The 23,512-nt window shown below is 35.5% G+C and overlaps 1 protein-coding gene across 3 annotated transcripts in view; it reads right to left on the reverse strand.

Moving 5' to 3' along the window:
* LOC136031448 (transcriptional activator cubitus interruptus-like) overlaps positions 1-23,512 on the reverse strand; it is a 158,541-nt gene that overhangs the window by 19,367 nt on the left and 115,662 nt on the right. For all 3 annotated transcript variants that reach the window (XM_065711043.1, XM_065711044.1, XM_065711045.1), the window contains exons 9-11: positions 19,408-19,572; positions 14,781-15,014; positions 8,459-8,644 (exon numbers count right to left, since the gene is read on the reverse strand). In XM_065711043.1, the coding sequence (XP_065567115.1) occupies positions 8,459-8,644; positions 14,781-15,014; positions 19,408-19,572 (585 nt within the window). The remainder of the gene's footprint in view (positions 1-8,458; positions 8,645-14,780; positions 15,015-19,407; positions 19,573-23,512) is intronic.

Consider the following 23,512-nt stretch of genomic DNA (forward strand, 5'->3'; position numbering starts at 1 on the left):
AAAGACGTTGTGACACCTAGGCACGTATTTTTTTTTTCTTCGGTGATGATGATAAAGAAAACTTATTTCAATTTTAATCAGACTGCCCATAGATTTGAAAAAAAAGATCTTGGGAGTTGCCCCATGCCCCCCTACGGACGTCCTTGGTGTTTTTTGGCACAACACGATTGTTTTCGCTCTAGCCAGCCAATCAAGTTCAGTTGATTCTTTTCTCCTATCTTATTGGCTTCAAAAACATTGAGCAATTCCTCTTATCAAAACTGTGTCATTTCCTCTTTTCTTCCCTAAAAAATAGTTGGAGGCTTTTGATTTGAAAATCTGGTTTGGCATAAATGGTGCATATTAAAATCTTAATATTACAATTACCTGATTATTAATAAGAGTAAAAGAAAAGTTAAAAAAAAAACAGGAAGAGTATGTGTTTCTCTGTTTAGTGTTCTTATGTAAACTTTGTTTTGTGACGTACCACCTTTAGAATTAGCTGAACCTCGATATTGCTAAAATTCTTCCTGCAAGTCAACATGAGGCAAAAAGACAAACGGTACACTTCATAGATAAGTTTGACAGACATCAGGCACACGTCAAGTAAAACTAACAATATTACCATCCATGCCATCAACTATGTCTGAAAATAAGTCTATCAGATTTATCAATACGTGTGTAGGCACCTTAAGATGGATTTATTGTTTTCAGAAAATAGACAGAACTTGTTTTCTGTCGTGATCATCAACAACCAGACTTTTAAGTGAGTCATTAAGAAGGGGCAATCGTATGGCTTATTTAAATTCTTGTGTCCATAGATATAAATCGACAATGGACAAATGCGCATTTAGACAAGCTAACGCCCTTCGGTCATGCACAAAAAATCACACTTCCCTGAAAATAACATATGATAAATGTTTGTATTTTGCTAACATAATGGGTTGTAATTTAGTGGTATTACAATTAGGACTTGAAAGGTATTAAGTATAATCACTGGATACGATGCTCCCCAAAAGGATTTAACATAGAATGTCGCTGAAAATCCTATAATTGTAAATATTTCGCCGTCTTTCGTAATGTAAAAGGATCAAGGGATTGCCAACTTTCAGAAATCACGTGAGGTGTACCATGTAAGTGGGCCAAGCGTGGTAAAAGGGGGTCGAGTATGGTAAAAGTGGGCCAAGCGTGACAGTGTTCCATACGGGCGGAACTGTACCAAATATTGGAAGTGTTCTACGTATTGCGGAACTACGCGGTACAAGTGTTTCTCGAAACATGTAAAACACGAAGCGGAAAGTGGGCAACCCCTTGAGCGAAATAACACGTAAAATTACAAACTGGGACTCGACGTCAATTAAGTGCATGCGCAGTTCTGAACACTACTATATGCCTGCATTTTCAATCAGGGGTATTAATTACGGAGCGAGGCAATTTCCCCTAGATTTGTCCCCCTCCTATATATTTTGAAAAATAGTTTTTTTGTGTTTTTTGAAGAGATCGAAAAAAAAGCAAAGTCATCGACCTAGATATCTTCCTTTGAAACAAATCCTTCCCCCTTACATGTTTGTGAATTGGAACCCTACATTTTTCTGCTTCAGGTAATCACAGCTTACTGTGTACCTGCATGTTCGTCTTTTCGCCTTAACAAACAGAGTTGCGAGGAGAGAAATCTTGTTGGGAGGGGCTGAGTGGGTATTTTGAAAAGATACTCATTGACACCACACCAAAAATTGCACATTAAATGCAACAATTGGTATCCGTACTTGTATGCTATAGGACAGTCATCTGAAGCGAGAAGTCGTAACCGACAAAATATTACATTTCTCGAAGTGCAAACGTGAATAATATTTTTATTTTATTTTTTAAATTGTTTTTGTAACATTGGCAACCTTGGCAAACCCAAGTTTTATAACCCTAAGCTCGTTCAGCTGCGCTATGTCTTCTTTTCACTGTGGAAGCCTAAAAATTGGCTACGAACAGGGATGTACGCGGGGCGGGGGGATCCCAGCAAATCCTAGGTGTTTTTACTTTCTGGGCACACCTTATTCAAATTATGTGATAAAAATATATTTTGTACTTTATTATTATTGCCCCTGAATTCTTTTTTTTATGATCGCACCCCTGGAAAAGATCACGTGTAGGAGTCACAGAAATTCCCCTCTATAAATTTAAGACTTTATAGGGGGAATTTCCTTTTAGTCCACGCGCTTGATCATATTTTGAAATTAAACTATCAAGTAAAAATGGAGATTTTATTCTAACCATAAAACTATTCGTTTAAAGGCCAACCTAATCCTGATTTGCATGACAGTGGGCGTCCTTTTTTTGCAGACACTTGTATTTTCTGATAAGGAATTGCACATTTGCAACTTCGCGCAGAATAATGAGCCCCAACAAGCAGCCTTAAATCAACGGATCGTCCTTTGATCGTCCGATCAAAACTATGAGAAAGCCATTTAGCCAAAAAAATAAATTAATACGCAAATTTTGTTTAAATTATTCATGTGCGGAGAGCCAAAATCAAAACATGCATTAACTCAAAAACGTTCAGAAATTAAATAAAAAAAAGCTTTTCTAACTGAAAGTAAGGAGCGACACTAAAACTCAAAACGAATAGAAACTACTCCGTATATGAAAGGGACTGTTTCCTCCTCAACGCCCCGCTCTTTACGCTAAAATTTATTACTGTTTTAAAAAGTAGAGCTGAGAGAAAGAGTCAAACTTTAGCGTAAAGAGCGGGGCGTTGACGAGGGAACAACCCCTTTCATATATGGAGTAATTTTTGTTCGTTTTAAGTTTTAATGTCGCTCCTTACTTTCAGTTAAAAAAAAAACTTTTTTTTATTTAATCATATTATGAAATTAAACTATCAAGTAAAAATGGAGATTTTATTCTAACCATAAATTATTCGTTTTAAAGGCCAACATAATCCTGATTTGCATGACAATGGGCGTCCTTTTTTTGCAGACACTTGTATTTTCTGATAAGGAATTGCACATTTGCAACTTCACGCATAATAATGAGCCCCAACGAGCAGCCTTAAATCAACGGGTATCACAAGTTTTTATTCTAGTTAATCATTCGTCTAGCAACTCTATCTCACTCAGCTAGAGACTAACTGGTTATTAGTCCAAAATAAGTACATCTTAACACTTAATCTAGATAGGTAGAGGTAAAACCATAGCCCCTTAACGATAGTTTAAATTTCGTCCCAACCCATCGAAACTGGCTTTATATTGCTAGATAATTATAATGGTAGAGATGTGTTAATTAAAAATTATCGTATGTCCAGCTCGTGCGTAAAGTTTACATCAGGGGGAGGGGTGGATTTGAATACAATAAAAGGCAAAAACAGGAAAAGTGTATGAAAACATAGGACACCGTGGGTTCTGTAGATTTCGGAGGTTGAGTCTTCCCTCGTTCTCTATATATGTTCATTTTTATTTTATTTTTGCAGATTAATCTCATTTTATTATATTAATGGCTAATTTCACAAGACACGGAAAAAAAGGAACGCGTTTCGGTATATCCTATAATAATAATAACAATAATTAATTATAACCCGCTACAAAAAAGCAGAATAACAAAATTAAAAGAATAAAAAATGCAAACAAGGAAGAAAAAAAGGTTACACCAAACGAATAAGGGTACTGTGGACAGAGAGATATTAGTAGGTACCATGGGATACTTTATTACTAAGCTCCATAATTTTTAAACAGATGTCGGGGTTTATGTTTTACCAACTACTTTTTTTTCCTTTTTTATACAGGAAAAATATAGAGCCTAAAACCTAAATCTAGTAGCGTAAAGTCACGAAAATTTGGGGATTAGCAAAATATATTTTACAAAAACTAGGGGGGGCAAGTTTAGCACTTATTTATATTGTTTAAATGAACACACCAAATAAAATTATTTTACAAAAAATTATTCCCAAAAATGTATTTTTCCAAATCTAGGGTGGGGAATTTAGGAGCAAGTGCCCCCCTCCCCCAATTGAAACCACTGCCTATCCTGAACTCCTAAAATCCTAAATCAAAACATCAGAAACAAAATGTCAAACAAATCAGACATGTGAGCATCATCTTTCCGTAATTAGGGATTCACTCCTGCTCTCAAGAAATAACTAAAAGGATAAGTGACATAAGTCATATCAGACTTAATTTATACAGGGATAAGATTTAAAAGATGATAAAACAAGAATCGATTCTACAGGGTGAGAAAAAGCAAAGGAAAATTGCTGTAATCCTACATGTTCAGCAGCTAATTCATCATTATCTATGACAAATTGTCAGCGAGTCCAATGACACATGCACTACAAGAATTAAGAGTCGATTGACTAGCTTAACAATTTATAATCTCACACGAGATAGTCAATACTATACAGGGGTGTTCTATGGGGCAGTGGCGTGGCAACTGCCCCTACCAGATCTCGGTTCGCGCCCCCTCCACTGAAACTTAGTTTCTTCCGAAATCTTGTCAAAACTAAGAAAAACCTGCATAATTCCAGCATCAACAGAGACAGATCAGTTTTTAGTTGATATTTACCTTTATAGTACTATAATTTACCTTTATATAGTGTTATAAAACACATTTATAGGACTTTTATAAAGTACTAAATAGTACCTTTATGGTACCAAATGACTTATTTTTTAAGTTTTTACTGTCATTATCACTTGATTTGGGACAATTGGCTCCAATTTTGTCCCTACTCCCCCCAGGATTTTGACAAAATTACGCCCCTGATAATACATGATTTTACTTTATACAATTAGTAATGTCGGTAGCTACCAGCCAATCAATATCTGAGGCGTTCCCAGACCTTGGGACCCAAAGAGATAACAGCCTAACCTATAGTTTCGGGTTCCCTTTACTTTCGCTTTCCTTTACTTTCCAATAATCCTTCCGTTTTCCTTACATTTTGTCCCGATAGGCAAACGAGGCTTTTTCATTGTAGATTCCATAGAATTGGGTCTCATTAAAAACAGACAAATTTTTTACTTCGGCGATATTTGATATCGTTTCACGAGTGGGTTTCAGAAATACCTTTTGAGTGGGGTGAGTAAGGGGAATTGAAATTTTGTACCATGAAGAAGAAAGTGATATTTGTCTCCTCTGGCCCCCACAAAAAGAAGGCCTACGCTAGATTTTTATACGTGTTTTCCTACAGGATCTTTAGCCAGTATACAGATTTATTCAAGACTAAATATAGATAAGACCTGATATGAATATCAGCATTATATTACTTTCTTTCTGTTTGGTGAAGGGTATATCTTAACTTTAGATATTGACTTGAAATTCTCAACTAGAATTAGAGTCGAATGATTTCGTTGACCTTTAATTAGCACCTCCTTATCCCTATCACATTCGTACCGACGGTACTGTATCTAAGGGTGCTAAGGTTCACGTTACGATTTCAAAGAAACTTATTTCTATACTTCTGAAATGTACTTACCTACACTATGAAATGGTATTAACAAACCAGCTGAATAAAACGTTCGGCGATAGAAAAATTTCGAATAGGAACTTAAGCCAGGAAAGTTTTTTTTTTAGAAAGGACAGGGTAATAGAAAAATAAAAACATTATAAAAATATCATTTCATAATTTTAAAAAAGAAGTTCAAAGAAATTCAAAAAAAATTTCAGACGGGTTTCAAAAGGAGGGCCAGGTCCTGACCCCCCCCCCCTGCGTACGTCCATGATGCAGGGTATGTATATTTGGTAGGCATATACACCGGTATCTCATGGATTTTATAATTTTCTCTCCAGTTCCCTAGTTCACTACTATCTTCACACAACTTTGTTATTTTTTAAAAAATTAACACAACAGAGGAGCAGCACCCCACTAGTCCGTTTTTTCCACAGCCAAACTGGTCAAGGCATAGTATACTTATAGTTAATTCTATGTAATTTCGTTCATATTATTGGCAATGGCTTATAAAAAGAGACAAACCAGACCAACCGCACCTTACCAGTCAGCTTTTTCCACACCAGAGCTGGCCTAGGACTAATTATTTTATCTGTGGATATTTTTACCCACGTTGATAAAAACCCACTACAGAAAGTAACGCAACAGACCAGCAGCTACTTACCAATCAGGTTTTTCCCACAGCTGACCTAAGCTAGACATAGTATAATTAATTAATTCTTAGACGCTTTCGTTCATATTACTAAAAGTCGGTCACAAAAAGTGACATAACACAACAACAGTACCTCACCAATCAGCCTTTTCCTCACCCGAGCCAGCCTAGGAATAATTCCTTAGCCCTTCGATACTTTCGCTCACATTGTTGCAAACCTGTTGTGTAAAGTAACACAACAGACCAGTAGCACTTCCCCCGTCAGCCTTTTTCAACAGCTGAGCTGATTAAGTCATTGCATAATTCACTAGTTCTTAGATGTTTTCGGTCACATTATTGCAAACTTGTTGCAAAAAGTGACAACGGACCAGCAGCACATCAACAGTCACGTTTTCCTGGAGCCAATTTCATTTAGGCATCGCATAATTGATTTATTCTTAGATGATTCCGTCCGAACTATTGCAAACCGATTACAAAGAATAATTCCTTAATCGACGAATACTTTTATTCACGTTTCTGCAAACCTGTTACGGAAAGTGCCACAAAAGCAGAGTTGCCAACTGGACACATTTTTGTAAAAGGACATATTCCCATGTGCCGGGACACAATGATGTAAAAGGACAAATAAGTGATGCGTTTTACTTGGGACATAAAAGAAAAAAAGACACACTTTGTAAATTTATGATATAAAACGAAATAAAGGATTTTCTCCAAAATAACGGATTTACAGTTTAGACGATTTTCGCACTTTCACACAGTCATTCTGTCTAAAGGTTTTATTACATTTTTTCGTTTTTATTACATTTCATGTTAACTGGTCGCTTTGAAAGAGGTTTACAAAGCATCTTTGGTCAGTAATACAGCTGCTAAAAAAATAGCACCTAGTTTTTGAAATTTCAGAATGGAAACATTTTAGCTAAAACTGATACATTTTTGGATATCTCAGAGGACACATTCATAAACCAAAAAGTTGGCAACCATGCACAAAAGATCAGTAGCACCTCAATAGTCAGCTATTTGAGGAGCATGGCTGATATAGGCATTGCAAAATTCACTGCTTCTTAGATGCTTTTGTTTATAATACTAGAAACCAGTTACAAAAAATGACAACGCGCCAGCAGCACTTCACCAGTCAGCTATTTCATATTTAGAAAAATAAATCAAAACTAAAGGTATTTAACAACGTAATGTCATGTTTGTTTTCGCGTTTCGCCATCCTTAAAATTTGTTTGAGAACATCATGAGATAATATCCGTTTTCTGCAGAGGTAAACAAATTAAAAGTGTCACCGTGAAATTTAAGTACATGTTGGCAGACAGAAAACTAGAATCCACATAGTTTTATTGTCAGAAGACAAGCACTTAATTTATATTTTTTTTAACCCGTCAAGTGATTTTCAAGGCTTACTGAGAGCATTTACGGCGCACGTATGTATGATTTTTTAAAGGGGGGGGGGAGGAGAAATAAAAAGACATTTCATTGATAACATCAATAAGAAGTTCCAAAAAATTCGGGAAACTTTGGAGGAGTAATAAAAAGACATTTCATTGATAACATAAACAAGAAGTTCCAAGAAATTCGGGAAACTTGGGAGGAGTAATAAAAAGACATTTCATTGATAATATCAATAAGGAGTTCCAAGAAATTCGGGAAACTTTAGAGACTCGAAGGAGAAGACCCCAAGATTTTCCTCCTGTGTACGTCCTTAATTTCAGATCTTCATATTATGAACCTTAAGAACAAAAAGAAGGAATCGAATTCACGCCAGAATTACTTATTTCAACTGAAATACCTGATTTTATTCAGGCAAAATTCCAATGGAATGAATAAACTTCTTAGCTTAGGGTGTGTGATTACATTTTTGCCGAGTGCCGGGGTCCAACTATACAGGTTCTTGCGTTGAGTTGATCCATGGGAACAGGGATGTACACAGAGGGACCTTACGACCAGTTCCCCAAATATATGCTAAATTTACTTGAATTAAAGGGCACTTATTTGTTTCTATTCAATAAAATCTGTTTTTTCTATTTTTTGCTTCCTCCACACTTATGACAAAAAACTACTACATACATGCCTTGAACTTTCATAATAGATTATATACTTTGAAGTCACCTAATTGGCTAGCTGTAATCCTTTCCAAAAAAGGATCATCCCATGAATGATTTGTTATAAGTCATTAAAGGGTGCCTAGTCTAAATTTTTAATTATTTGATCGACAAGGTTTTTTTATATTCTGGAAAAAAAAATTCATGGTTTCGTAGAATTCAAAAATAAACTCAATTATGGCAACGAGTATTTTTTCAAAGACGAAGAGAATTCAAACTTTTGTCACAATCTATAAACACACTCACATAATCTATACATATACTCTATACAATTGTGACACAATCTACACATACCTCAATATCACTGGACTCCTCAGCCTCCCAAACCTCTTCTGTAGTACCTCCAATGGCAGTTGTAGTTGAAACAATATTGTCACTAATTGGTTCTTCGTGGCTACCTCCTCCGTCACGATGACCTCGGCCAGGCGTCATGCTGGCGTCTGTCGCTGGACTGCCATAATGTCCAGGTGAATTTGGGTCCTAGAATTTGGGACAGGTTGTATTTTCAGGTTTGGAATGTCAAAATTATAATCATTAGACTGTTTAGAAAACGTGTCAGGTCTTTTCTATCTTTAATACCTATTGGTGGAATAGCTATATTTTTTATAGTAAATAAGGGGAGTTTATATTGAGGGAAGAAGCGGCGATCGTAAAAATAAAAAGCTAAAGTAACTATTTTATTACCATAATATTACTATCGATATGCTACTGACTAACTGTACAAACTAAGAATAGTAAATGATTTGCTGCAGATTACGTATCCAATCCATGCTTAAACCAAATTATAATATATATATAATATATATATATATATATATATATATATATATATATATATATATATATATATATATATATATATATATATATATATATATATATATATATATATATAAAACATTATCAGCCACTGTAGAAATATTACATGTTAAGTATCCACATGCGAAGGAATTTTTTTAACGGGGAGGGGAACAAATTCGAGCAGAAAAGGATAAATTAAAAGAAAAATAAAAAACAATCAGAGGGAGTCACCAATCCCGAGATTTAGGTTGAAGGCCAAGCCCAATTCCTTGCGCACGTGACTGAAATTGAGGCGATACATATCTTAGAACGCCACTTGTTCCACGACACGTGGCACCCTTCACGCGAAGTGTAGGCACACTTCCACCCCGCCTCCTCACGTGGCCACTTTCACCACACATGGCACTAGCGTGCATAATTTTTGAAAGCCCTTAAAAGTAATTTCCTGTCGAACTTGCCATAATTTTGGTCATAAAAACAAACGAACCAGTGAACTACTTCAATGTTCTCTATTGTTTGAGCATTTAATTGTATGCGGTTTCAGGATTAATATCTTTCTGTACAGATTACTCGTTATTCGCTTGCATGGGTAAGCGGCAAGGGTTTACCAGAAATGAGGCGTGTGATTCAAATCTACGCGTTTCTCTTTGGCGGTATGAATCATATAAAAAATGACCATTCCAAAGTCGGTAGTTTTTCACAAAAGAATTGAAACTTTGGCTGGATACAAGTTCTTGCGCTTTGAAATCGGAGTAATGCAGCTCAATAGTCGGAGTTTTTGTTCTTGAATGATTAAATTGCTCAATCCTCGGTGATTGTCTAGACACTTGCTGAAAAATTACAAATACACTAGCTTTAATTATTTCATACTTATTTGACGTCAGCTTTCACAATGGATAGAGCCTTCTTATTAACATAGTAATTGCAAAGTAATTAAGCAATCAAGTGGAACCGGAGAGATAGCTTGTTGCAACTTTTTTCTACGATGATTGCGCAGTAGTTAAATCCTACTTGTAAGCAGTGTTGCCAAAGGGACACTTACGATTTTTTGGCACTTTATTTTTGTTACCTTTGGTGACATTCGGACAACACAAAAACGGCCACTTTCTAAAAAGAATGCAGGGAACACTGCATTTTTTCCGAATCGAACCCGCGTAAGTTGAATTTTTGCTCATTTCTTGGGAAAGCTAGGTTTGCCTTTTATTCATATTTTATTGTTAAGGATATTGTCCCATTTCGACAGCAGAAAACTTTGGGGTTTTCTGAATGATTACTTAATTCGACATCAATTTTATTACTTCCAGCTCCATATAATAAAGTTCACGTTCTGATAAAAATATCAGATGGTTTAAATCCACTGCATCATCTACATGGTTTTTAAATTCAAAACAAATATAACTTCGAAGACCACACTGCCTTTCCATGACGAAAATATAACAGTTCAAAATAGGGATGAAACCTTTTAATTGACAGTGAAACAAATATAATTTGTTTTGTCCGAAATATCCAGTTTAGAGTTTTACTGCTGATGATGGACACTTATATGTGTCCGACATATCCAATTATAAAAGTTTTATTTTGTTTCATTGTCAATTATAAGGTTTCATCCCTATTTTGAATTGTTTTTTTTTAATTCAAAACAATTTTAAATTGTCGAATCCTTCGGAAAAGGTGTTCAACTCCCTCCACGCGACAAATTGCATATGTGATATTGCATATGAGGACGAAAATTTATAGCTCCACTAGTTTTCGAAGGTACAATAAAAATGTCGTCTTTTCTCTCATTTTGACGCTCTGGTCTTGAAAAGTTCTGGCAACTCTACTTGTAATAGCGTGGGTTACAGGAAGGGCCAGGTTTGGGTGCTTATTCCAAGTACTATAGTACTATTCAAGTACTATAATAAACAAGCTATAAAAGGATTGTCTGAGCTAAAAAAAAAGTATGACTCGAGAAAAAAAATTAGATGTAACTTAAGAAACAAGAAAACAGGCACAAAAACCTCTTACGAAACGATGTCTCTATAAAGTTATTGCAATAATTAATGTCTTTTTATTAACGTAGTAATTGTCAAGTAATTAAGCAATCAAGCAGGACCGGAAAGCTAATTAGTTGCAATTGTGTTTTTATTGGACGACATTGACCTGATATTCAAGGGATTGAGTGGTAATTACATAGAGGAGGGGCAAGCCCTTGATAAAGCAAAAAAAAAAAGCAAACTTTCGCATGCAAACCGATTAGGGTTCGCGTAGCGCAGGTGCCGATCTCCTGATTCTCTGCCCTCGGCCGGGGTGCAATGCGTGGTTGGGGGCAAGCCATCCGACGCTTTCCCGTGCTTTTCCCTAGATTTCTCTAGGTACCCATTTGAAGCTGGGTGGACTTTTGGCTTGTCTTACGGGGAAACGCCACTAACCCTCGTCCTAAACCAAACGGTCGGCACCACCGAGATTCGAACCAGCGACCCTTCGCTCGTGAGTTCGGCGCGTTAACCACTCGGCCACGGACGGACAAGCCCTTGAGTCAAGCCCTTGATGGTTCTTGACTATTCAGGTATTCTAAGAAACAAATTAAACTGGATTTGTCTCATCCAGAAATTTTTACAATTTTACAAAATTATATTCTCCGAATGAATTGGGACATTGTGTTCTGTCTGGTCAGAGGCACGTTCACGAGATTCTGTTTAGAGAGGGAATAAAGATACCCCCCTTGAAATGTCTAGCTAACTTGCAAAAACGTAACATCAATGAATAGATTTCTAATTCAATGCAATGCGTAATATCAATGCAGATTTCTGATGCGCTTTTTAAATATTTTTTTTTATAAAGAAATATATTTTTTTATAAATATAAAATTAAAAAAAACAGGAGGTTGAACTAATTATTGAGATCACTGATTGCACAGGTCAACTAGTTATTTACAAGCTCAGGAACAAAAACAAGCAGTCATTTATTTGCTAAGAGCTTTTAGTTCTTCACCGTAAATGAAATATTTGTAACTTTGAAACAGTCCCCACAGCACTTGGTGCACTCTGACCACGTTTAGCACGTGTCACTTGGTGTACGTGATTTCAAAAAGTTGGCACACCTCAGAATTTCGCGCTACTCTTTAAAAATGTGTGTGTAGTAACATGATGTATTCTGAAGTACCGTAGACAGTTTACAGTAACAGAAAGAAGCTTCGGAAAGGCCCAAAGGGTAAAATCTATTTTTAAATAGCGCTGCAAAATTCTAGACTTTTATTCTGTAGACGACTTTAGCGTGTAATCTCTTTGTTCCACCAAAACCAAATAACGAAGATACATTTTGAAAAATGCGGGAAGTCACTCAAATCACACATCACATTCAAAACGAACAGCAATTGCCACAAATAAGCATGGCGTTCTTCCTCTCCTCCTTAATGTCAACCCCTCCTATTTTCATTGTGTTAATCTGCTCCTCTGCAAAAATCATAAATCTTTTGTAACATATAGCGGTTTTTAATTTATTGCGAAAATTTTCAGTTTCACTTAGGTATAGTGTTGTCCCTTACGTCGTCATTACTGCACTGTTTTCAGAAATAAAATCTACCACAAATAAGTATGTTGTTGTTGTCCCTTCAGTGTCCTCCCCCACCTTTTATTTTTCAGCTTTATGCTTCTCCCTTGGGATTTTATCCCTCCCCGGGATAAAATAAGTTTTTATCCCATAACCTATTGCGTTTTGAAATGCTGCAGTTAATTTATTATTAAACCAAAGTCCCACAAATAGATAGCCTATGGTTTTGTTACTCTACTGCAATATCACCTCCGATCATTTTTCAGATTTTTTTTCCCGAAAAATTCATACCTGGTAATGTAATGCTTTCTGAATCACTACAGAAACTTTTTAGTGAAAAATTACATAAAAAATAATTAATTGCACAAAAATAGAATTAGGTTAACTGAATTAATGTAAAATTACAAATATCATAATCACGCAGGCTTTTTCCATTGTAAACTCTCTAGGATGTCTTCTCTTTTCGTCTCGAGACTGCATAGACTCATACAAAAATAAACAAATGCAATGAATGAACTCTTTGTAATGGCTCAATTGCTCAGGATATACATGTATTTTTAGCTTTATGATATTATCGGCATTTTCGATTAGCAAAAAAAAAACGTTTCCGGCATGAATCAGAACTTGGCACTTAGAGATCTCATCTGAGACCCTGTCGTAAAGATCTGTCTAAAATTGAGTTGGCAAAAATAATTTAAATGACATAAACGATTAAAACGCCATTTACAAGTCAAAAAGTACCGCCAGTTGGATTTTTGGTGATTTCCCTGTATTCGCAAACAATTTCTTGTTTGTTTCAACCATAAGAAGTATTCAACTTTTTTTAGCATTTTTGACATTCGTATAATATATTGCGGTTTATGATATGCTATTTTGCCAATTTTAGTTTTTATCAATCCCTTTGTTTTATAGCATGAATAGATGTATATTGCTTCCGGGATTATAATAAATAGTCTGAAGTTGAAAACAAATTAAAATTGACCTGTTTACGTCAAAATATGCAATTAAGATGATCGATCCATGTGTTGCCCACATGTTTGGTTAAAATTGCTACCATTTCTTACTAAGGAAAAAACTTGAGTCTGGACAATAAATTATTTGTTTGTCCTTGTGGTATCTTTATGATATACGCCCTACCTAATGTTCTTCTAATATGTTTCTCTGACGCTCACTCCTAATGAAATATACCAAAGTAACGTAAAACACTTTAGAAACAAATTTGGGTTATATATTTGCACAGTAGAGGGGTTGGGGTAAAGTATAGCGGGTCTACATGCCTAATTCTGACGCTCACTCCTAATGAAATATACCGAAGTAAGGTAAAATACTTTAGAAACAAATTTGGGCTATACATTTGCACAGTAGAGGGGGTGGGAGTAAAGTATAGTGGGTCTGCATGCCTAATGTGCTAGGTACAATTACTCTGCATAGTATGTAGTAAGAATTGTTTTCTTACTTCAAACTGTCCAAATACTTTACGTCCCCCTCCCCCAAAAACTATACAAATATATAGCCCAAATTATACATTTTCTATCTATTCTGTCACTTCTGTTTGCTTTGTTTGACGCTAAGCGGAAAGAAACCAACAACAAAAAAACGGCTCTAAAACGCGTCAATGAATGAACAACTTGAGCGGTAGGGTGTTTATCATACAAGTACCGTTTTTGTTAAAGACGCACATAGTAAAGGTAATATACTTATATTGTGGGCGCGAACTAACAAAGTGGTTTTTACAGACATTAACTGAAACTAAGAAAAAATTAATAGAAGGGAGCATGAATACCAAACCTACTTTAAAGTTGTACTCTTGACGCAAGGGACTACACAAGAAAATTCTGTTTTTCTGTTTAATTTTGCAAAAGGTGTTCATTTTTTTCTTAATTTACGCACTGAGCCAGGTACGTAAACATGGGCTTCAGATTCAGCCCAATCCCCTGAGGTGGATCCAGGAGAACGCACCCTTCACTCGGAAGGTCAAAAGTCTAACTAATTACAAGAACAAAGGGACAAAAACCACATTGGGTGGGTCCAAGTTTCGTTGGCCCTCTGCCAAAACCAAATTCAGCGTTCATTTCCCCCCAAATATTAAGATTTATCTGATTAGTCCTGCAGTTTCACATAATTAACTTATATTTATATTGTTTGTTTGATTTTCTAGCTTGCCCCCCCCCCCTCCCTGAAAAGGGAGCACCCAATGAAAATTAAGCGAACATTCCTGTGCCCATTGGTATAGGAGGAAAAACCAGAATAAATTACTTTGAAACAATAGGATAATGTTCCTTACCTCAGACTTGATGCTAGGACTTGGAGTAGATTTTAACGCACCATCTTCACTTCTTGGCGAGCCACCTGAACCTCCAAAACTTCCAGGACTAGGACCAGGTCCGTTATTATCACAGCCTTTATGCTTTTTGTTCGCATAAAAATCAGCCCCGTGGACGGTCTTCACATGCTTGCGAAGAGAGCTAGGGTCTGTATACCTCTTTGTGCAGCCGGGGGCTTTACAAACATAAGGTTTCTAGAAGTAAATGATAAGCACTTTAGAAGGCGACTATTATTTTAATACTTTTTTAATGACGATGGATTCCAGACTACTATAGGCAACCCTTTACTATATACTTTTTTAGCAGTTTATTTTAATTTGCATATTCATTATTTTCATTACTTTTAATTATAAATTCTTGAAAGAAAGGATATTATAACGAAAGCAGTTTTGTTATAGGTCATATATGGTCAACTTGCCGCTTAGGAGCTGTACACAGCTCTTTGAAATAATGAACACAGTTTTCGAAAAAGTATGAAAATTTATTTATTTCGTTACAATGAAAATAAAGGAAACATAATGACAATTTTTTATGCTATTCATATCCAACTGTTCCATCTTAATGTTTCGAAATCAAAAATAAAAGTTAAAAATAAAGAGCTACAAAAATGTTCAATAAATTTTTCGTCTAAAGAATAGACTCTATAAAATAGATGAGAAAAACAGAGTAAATTCGATAGCAAAACCTAAGTAAACCTTAATATATATATATAGGCCTTGATTGATAACAAATGTTTCATACGCATTTTTGTTACTTTTACAAATCGGACACAGTTGGGGGGAGAGGGATTCAAGCATGGTACCCCCTGGATACGGCCTTGTCTGATAAAATTTAAATTCCTCTGCCTAAGTGTCATCTATGCTTTCCCATCGGAACCGGATTTGAACTGAAGTTGACACTCTAAAAAGTTAGTTAGAAAAGAGCAATGGTTTTTTTGAAACAAAGAATCAAATTTTCAGAGACGAATCCTAGACTAAACATCGAGCTAAATAAATTTGTTGCCCTGAGGATAATCATTCCCGTCTACGAGATCAAAAGAAAATAGAGTAATTAATTTCTAACTTCAATTTATTACTTTCAGCTCAGCATGAGTTACAAACTTGTTTGCGGTTTGGTAGTTACTACCCTTAAGTCATCTGTAACCGCATACTAATTACTTATAATGCGGTCAAAATTATTTGATAACTTATTTGCAAAGAAGAGCCGATGACTTGACATTCCTGCATTTTTCTATATTCAAATTTGTCCGTAAAACATACTGTGATAACGGTTAGGCAAATAGACCATTTTACCATTAGTTAGACTACAGGGGCTTTTCTTCAAATGAGAAATCGCACTGAAGTCTAATCTAAATCCTTTCTTAATTCCTATAATTACTGACTTCCTGATTTATAGGTATTCAGTTCAATCATTTTAGAGAAAGAAAATAATTTATTAGATAAAACGAGGAGCAAAATTTCTAAAAATGGCTAGCCATTACGCTCTAGGGAGTCTGTGCGGCCAGGGGCGTAGCTCCAGCACTTTATTGGGGGGCAAGAGAGGTCTACATCCATAGAGTCAAGGGGCACGGGCTAAACAAATGATTTTTTCTCTGTAAATTATTGGGGGACAACTGCCCCCCTTCCTCCTCCCCCCCAAACGACGCCATTGTATGCGGCTAAAATACATTTCTCCGTAAAAAACAAGAGGCAATTAAAAACAGTATATAAAAAATCTAGATAAACAATCTCGCACAGAGTTATACAATTACTGAAATCTTAGAAATTAGTCTTAAGACTAATTAGACTTAAACTAATTAGTCTAAGATTAGAAATCTTAGAATCTTAGAAATTAGAATTTCAGAAATTAGCAAATAAATAAACTATATATTCAAACAAGAATATGAGGAGAAAATACAATCTATATATATATATATATATAAATAAGTTGTTTGTTTGTGTGTCTGTCGACTGACGTCATGTTTGTCGACTGACGTCATTATAAGGATTGAGCTGTATGTCGTCATGAAGTTGTTTGTCGACTGACGTCATGTTTGTCGACTGACGAAATTACAGACCAGGACACAAATTACGACCGGGACACAGGGAATATAAATGACGACCGGGACGCTCAGAGAAATTACAGACTGGGACATTGGGACACAAATGACGACCGGGATCCTGGGAATATAAATGACGACCGGGAGCTCAAGGGCAATCATTAGAATAATGAGGTATAGGGGCGCGAAGCTCCCCCACCAACTAGGTGTTGGGGTGGCGTGAAGCGCCACCCCAACAGCTAGTTACCTATATTTCAAACATATATTTATCAACATTTTAAACATATATTTTAAACATATTTACATATATTTACCTAAAACCATCCAAAAGGACGAGGGAAGAAGATTTGATCTGGAGAGTAACTAACAACCACACCTGACATAAAGGGATTTCTTGGTATTATTTTTAATATTATGAGGGTCCAATATTTGAACACGAACATACCATTGAAAAATTGCTACCATATTACAACTTGTAAGTTTCCTGTTTTAAATTTTGTCTCTGATAATGATTAAATCCCTTTTCTTCAGACCATCCCTAGATTCTCATGCTTAGTGGATTCGCATATCTGACAGGTTTTGGGTTAGTGTAACTTATCATAAGGTTTATCGAGTTGTTATCATACCATGTTTAAAGTCATAAGGAAAAGAACATTGTTTCCATATAATTTCTTTTTTTTGGGGGGGGGGGGTTCAAAACACGCCCCAGCAAACAAAGCTAGTTCACTAAAATTTAGGAGAAGCCGGGAAGTTGTTTTTTTTTTTAATTTTGCTTAGTGAAGCTACAAATCCAGATAAACTTTTGTTTGGCTAAATGTATGGCTAATTAAGTCGACCCCCTTCTTCATCCCTCAATTTACGCCACTATAAATCTATTTGAAACATAAATGAAGAAGGGGGTTGGTGTATATTGAGTAAAGGCATACTGGTATATGGCAAGCTTGTCCACCTTTTTCTACCTTTTAAACCTTAGCATTTCACCTTGGTTTGCACAATACCTCGTTTCCGGCAATTGGAGCTCAATTTAATAGCAATGTTTGAACAGTTATCATCCGCTTTCCATTTTTTTTTTTTTTTTTTTTTTTTTTTTTTTTTTTTTTTTTTTTTTTTAGAGCGAACCGCTTCTAAGTAAAAACCTTAAGCTTTCTTTATTATGGTGAAACAATAACATTTTTTACAAATCTAAAGCTAAAATCAGTAATAAAAACCCCTTTAATAGGATGGTTGAATATTAAAACGAGTCGATTTCCTTTTCTCGTTTTTCCGAAGTATTTATATCTGTGAAACAGGCATGTAAAGCAAGCTTAAAGTCCGGTAGACTTATATATTTTATACTTTTATTATATATATAGTATGTTATTAGTACTTAACGTTCTTTTTTCAATAATGTTTTACTAGTTTTAGTTTGTTTTACGATAAGCATAAAAAAGTGAAAGAATAGCATACATAGCCGAGCCAAAAGAGGAGTGCCAGGAGATTCACCCAGATTTCAAAAGTACCTTTTTGGCATTTTCACAAAAAAAATATTAACCCTATATTTTGAAAAAAAATGTTCCCCCCCCCCCAAAAAAAAAATTATTGTGAGTTGGGGTCACTGAGGTTATACTCTTTTATAAGTAGCGTTGAAAAGCGTCTTTTTCTCTCTCGCAAAACCAAAACTTTTCCTCCCTTCCCCCCAAAATTCCCCGAAAGCTTTAACTCGACCCCATGGCCGTCAGACAAAACTGGGTGTACCCACTTGTGATGATCGGAAACAACTGGACAATGATTGCAAAACTACTATGGAGAAATATGGGCTTCAGCAACCCACTGTATAACCTGGCGTGATGTGTTAGTTGCAACTGGCACTTAACAATTATATAAAACATAAATTGTAAAACATTTTTTTCGTAAGAAAAAGGTTGAAACAAAACTAAAGTAACAGCAAAACAAGGTGATTGTGGTGGTAAGACGTGGTATTTTACAAAAAAAAAATTACAAGGGAACGACTTTGATAATAAAAGTTTCAATTTTCGACTGTTCCCGTAATCGGGAAGAAGAAATAAAACACTCAGAAAAAAAAGAGAAACTTATATTTATCATAAGAATCAAATAAGACAAGATACAACGCATTGAAGCTATTAATAGAATTTAAATCAAAATTTTACGAAAAACATCACATTACGAAAAAAAACAACCAGAAGTATCTCTTTCTTCTTCAAATTCCGAAGTGCTTAATGATTAGTGATAGCCTGATGATTCATACAGGGCCGTATCCAGGATTTTTTCGGGGGGGGGGACAACAGAGATTCTTTCAGGTTTTTTTTTACCAAAAATAACTACAAAAAACGCATAAAAAATGTTTATATTCATTTTTGTTACGTTTCTACGAGTCGGACAAACATTTTGGAGGGGGGTTCAAACCCCTCTCCCCCTGGATGCCTTGGATTAATATGTATTTGCAATTTTAGAGGTAAAAAGCGAATACTTTTAAAGAGCAACATGCATATGATATATGGCAACATAGCATTACCACGGGAAACACTTGTGAGATGAGAGATGTAACTTACCTCGTTTGAGTGAGTGCGGTTCTGATGCTTCGCCCTGTCAGAGGCATTACTGAATGCCTTACTACATCCTGGGTATTCACACATATAGGGTTTCTCACCCGTATGTGACCGTAGATGAGTTTTTAGGTTTTCCAGCCGGGAATAGGCCTTGGCACATCCTTCGAACTGTAAATATATACAGATGTAAACAATTGAAACACTCTCGTTATACTTCTCAACATTTTTCATAAATTAATTTTTTTTGGTCCTGATGAAATTCTTACATTTTTGGTGAAAAATTGCAAGTGTAGTCTTATTTATAAGTGATGAGAGATATTTTGGAACCTCTCCAAAATCACAAGTATATCCCAAAATCTAACCGTGCGATCTCAAAAATTTAGAAAAATATTTTGTTGAAAATACTCCTACATCTGTGTACACAAATTCGTGGACATAATTGAGTATGCAAAGCTGATTTGCGACATATTGTTTAACTACAAAAAAAAGACGTTTCAAAAAAAAGACTTTTTTTTCAAAAGAAAAAAAAAAAAAAAAAAAAAGCCGATTAACTACAAATGGTTCAATACAAATATAAAAAATGTTGGGCCCCATAAGGTTTCTTTTTGGTGGAACAATTTCTAAGGCAAAAGGCTAGTTCGCCTTACAAGTATCACCCTAAATTCTCGTGCACTATGTAGATAACTGCGCGAAAAATGTAATTTAGTGACCAAATTTGTCAAGACACCAAAACTGGCAAACTAAAAATGAGCTCTTCTCCTTTCTTCTTATTTAATTGTACGGGGCAGCGGTGTTGATAGAGGTTTCATTTACTGACTACACCCTCTACTTTATTAATAAATTCCAAAAATGATTGTAACCGTTAAATTATTTAATTGAAATTTTGCTGCCGAAAAATTTCTGCACCTAGGCAAGAGCCCCTTCTATCCCTCCCCTAAAACCGCCTCTGGGGAGATCGGGGAATCAGCTAAAGAAAAATGTCGTAAAATTCCTCCATATTGACAAGATCATACAAATTTAACTTTATATATACTAATTAGGTACGCATGCAAGAAGGTTGCTTGGGACTGGCCTCACAATACCCAAGAGATTTATAAAGGTTTCTCTTTTATTTCTTATTGTTGCCATATGACTTGCTTATTTTGAAACTCGTCCCACCTCCGAAATAAATTCATGCCTACGAACCTGAGGCTAATACTACAATTAGCCATTCCAAACTTGGTAAACCCTTTTGCTTGTAAAAACCAAGGCCAACAGTATTTAATGCTTTTTCATCATTTTCAAAAGAATCCTTTAAAGCCAATTTGGAATGGCGAATCAAGATGGCTTCCTTTAGTCAATTGTTTAACAGCTTTGAATAGCCAATTCGCAACAGGTGGCCACTTCTATCGCTTAATCTCAAACAATCGACTTCATGAAAAAGAGTTGTCTAGCAAAGCAATTATAATAATCTCATTTCCATTTAACACTGACTAAATTGACCGTTCCCCTGTCAAATATTCATTCAAGTGCAAACTAAAAACAAAGGTTCGTTCTCACGATAGATGAAACAATCAGTCTTGGTATCTGTTCATTTTTTCTAGTAAAACTTGACATTTGAATATAACCTTAAAATGCCTCAACCGGATACAAAAACTTTTTTTTTGCCAAAGAATGAAATATTTGTATAAAAAGGGTGAAATTTTTCGACTTCGGCCGTGAAAATGCAACAAGCAGGAAATGGATTAAAAACAAATGAGGTTCTAACCATTGGTTGAACACCAAAAAATAATAGATCCAACAGCAAAGAACTCAAATTCTGTCTTGATTCGGCCTCTAAGTTGAAGTTATTAAGTAGCAAGGACAGTGAAAATAGAATCTGACTATTTGAAATAGTTAAGCAGAAATACTAGGAACTGTCGGGATTTCAATTTTTAATGAAAAAGACCCCATACATAGCTATTTAGTTTTTGGTAGAAGCGGGACAGAAATTTTGAAGAAAAGTCGGTGAAAAATCATTAAAAAAATATATAATAACATATGGGATCAAACCGGTTTGAGCAGGTTTAATCTTAAAATGCTTTAACCGGATAAAAAAAAAACTTTGCTTTGATGAGAAATGTTATATTTGTATGAAAAAAGGTGAAACTTTTCGACTACAGCCATGAAGACACCTAAGGGTGCTGAATTTCTGCCACCTGGTTTACATCTCGGAACGCCAAGTGTGCCGCATTGTTCCACCACGATTAGAACACTCCCCAAAACACATGGCACAGTTCCGCCACACTTGGAATGAGCGACCTCTCACCTGCGACCCTTTCTTGAGAGAACGAACCTTCGGAAAATGTAACAGGAAGTAAATGGATTAAAACAAATGAAGCTTTAACCATTGGTTGAATACCAAAAAAGTGATAGATCAATAATCGAAGAACTGAATTCCATAGATATCTTAGAATATTAGAATATTTATGGTATCCTCCCAACCCAGACAAGGACGACCTGCTTTCCGTGTAGCCCCAGACGGTTGGCCGAAAAGGACAATCTTCGGCAATCTGTCATCCTTCATCCGCAGAATTTGGCCTAGTCATCTCAACCTTTATTTCATTATAGCCCTAGAAACTGGGATTGAACCACATTTTTCGTACAAGCTACTGTTTGAAATACGGTCAGTCAGCCGGGTACCCAGAACAATCCGTTGACAATTTCTCTGGAAAACATTTAGTAAATTTTCGTCTGCTTTTCGGAGCGCCCATGCTTCAGAGCAATATTTGACCACTGTCATTCACAAGAAAAGTGAGTTAAAAATCAGTAAAATACTAAAAAAAAAAATGGGATCAAATAGCTTGAGCAGGTTTAACCTTAAAATACCTCAACCGGATACAAGAAACATCTTTGCTAAAGAATTTTATATTTGTTTGGCAAAAGGTGACATTTTTTTACTACATCCACGAAAATACAACAGAGACACAAATGGATCAAAACTAGTGAAACTTTAACCACTAGTTGAATGTAAATAAAAAGGATAGACAAGAAAAAACTGAAGCCCTTTCAAGTGAAGTTCAAGGCTTATCCAGGGGGAGGAATGTGCTAAGTTCCCCCCCCTCCATAAATTTTTCATCGTTCCAAAAATTGGTTAAGTGGAAACTTGCACAGCCAAACATAGCTTTCAAAATTAGGAAGAAAAAAAAAACAGGAGTTCAATTTTTCATGAGAAAGACCTCCATATAGAGTTACACAGTTAGTGTCAAATTAAAAAAAAGAATGATTGGCGCAAAAGAAAATCATGGCAAAACTGAAGGCAACTACACTGCCTTTCCCCCATACAAAACAAGAGAAGAAAACGAGAAAATTTGAGAAAACAGTGAACGCAACTGAAGTGGATATTTCGGCTAAGAAAACAAACTAAATTATAAAACATCACCGGTTTATTTTCTTTTTATTGATTGTATATTTGTATGTTATTAAAAAAAAGGATTGAAATCATGTATGTATTTGACCTTTTAGGTAAGGTTGTTAAACGAGTTTATTGCTTTTTCGAAAGATTGTCGACAGGGAATCGTACTTCGATGAGAAATTTGTCTTATTCATCTTATCTTACAGAGTTATAACTGAACGGAAGCTATCCAGTTTTACTCATCAAACTTTTGTTTTACAAAACAATGTTAAGGCTCTTCTATACCATGAAGAATCACCCTATCTCGCCCATTACAAGCTTTCTTAGTGTGAGTGGTCAAACTATTCGGAGATCGATTAGGCGGTCTTGCCATAACTTGTTTAGCTTCGATAAGATATCCAAATAAACGACAGAAAAACTTCGATCCTACTTTCGATACCTACTTTCCTGGAAATCTTGGAAATACCCTTTAACTTTGACTGTTTTCTGTCAGATATATTCAGATTCAATGAAACGTGCATCATTAGAAAGCGTAGTTTCGTGTCGAACGGAGCAGAATTTTGTTTTTAAAGTTCAGAAAAGGGCGGCCCCTAAAAATATTCTATTATACCCACTTGAAAAACATTACAAATAAGCTCAGAAGAAGTCTAATTGAATAATTTCTCATAGTCACTTGTCTTCTCACTGCAAACAATTTGAGCCTTTTCTTGATATCGTATCGTCACCTCAGATTCA

Source organism: Artemia franciscana, chromosome 9 (assembly GCF_032884065.1).
Source record: "Artemia franciscana chromosome 9, ASM3288406v1, whole genome shotgun sequence".
NCBI classification, from domain to species: Eukaryota; Metazoa; Arthropoda; class Branchiopoda; order Anostraca; family Artemiidae; genus Artemia; species Artemia franciscana.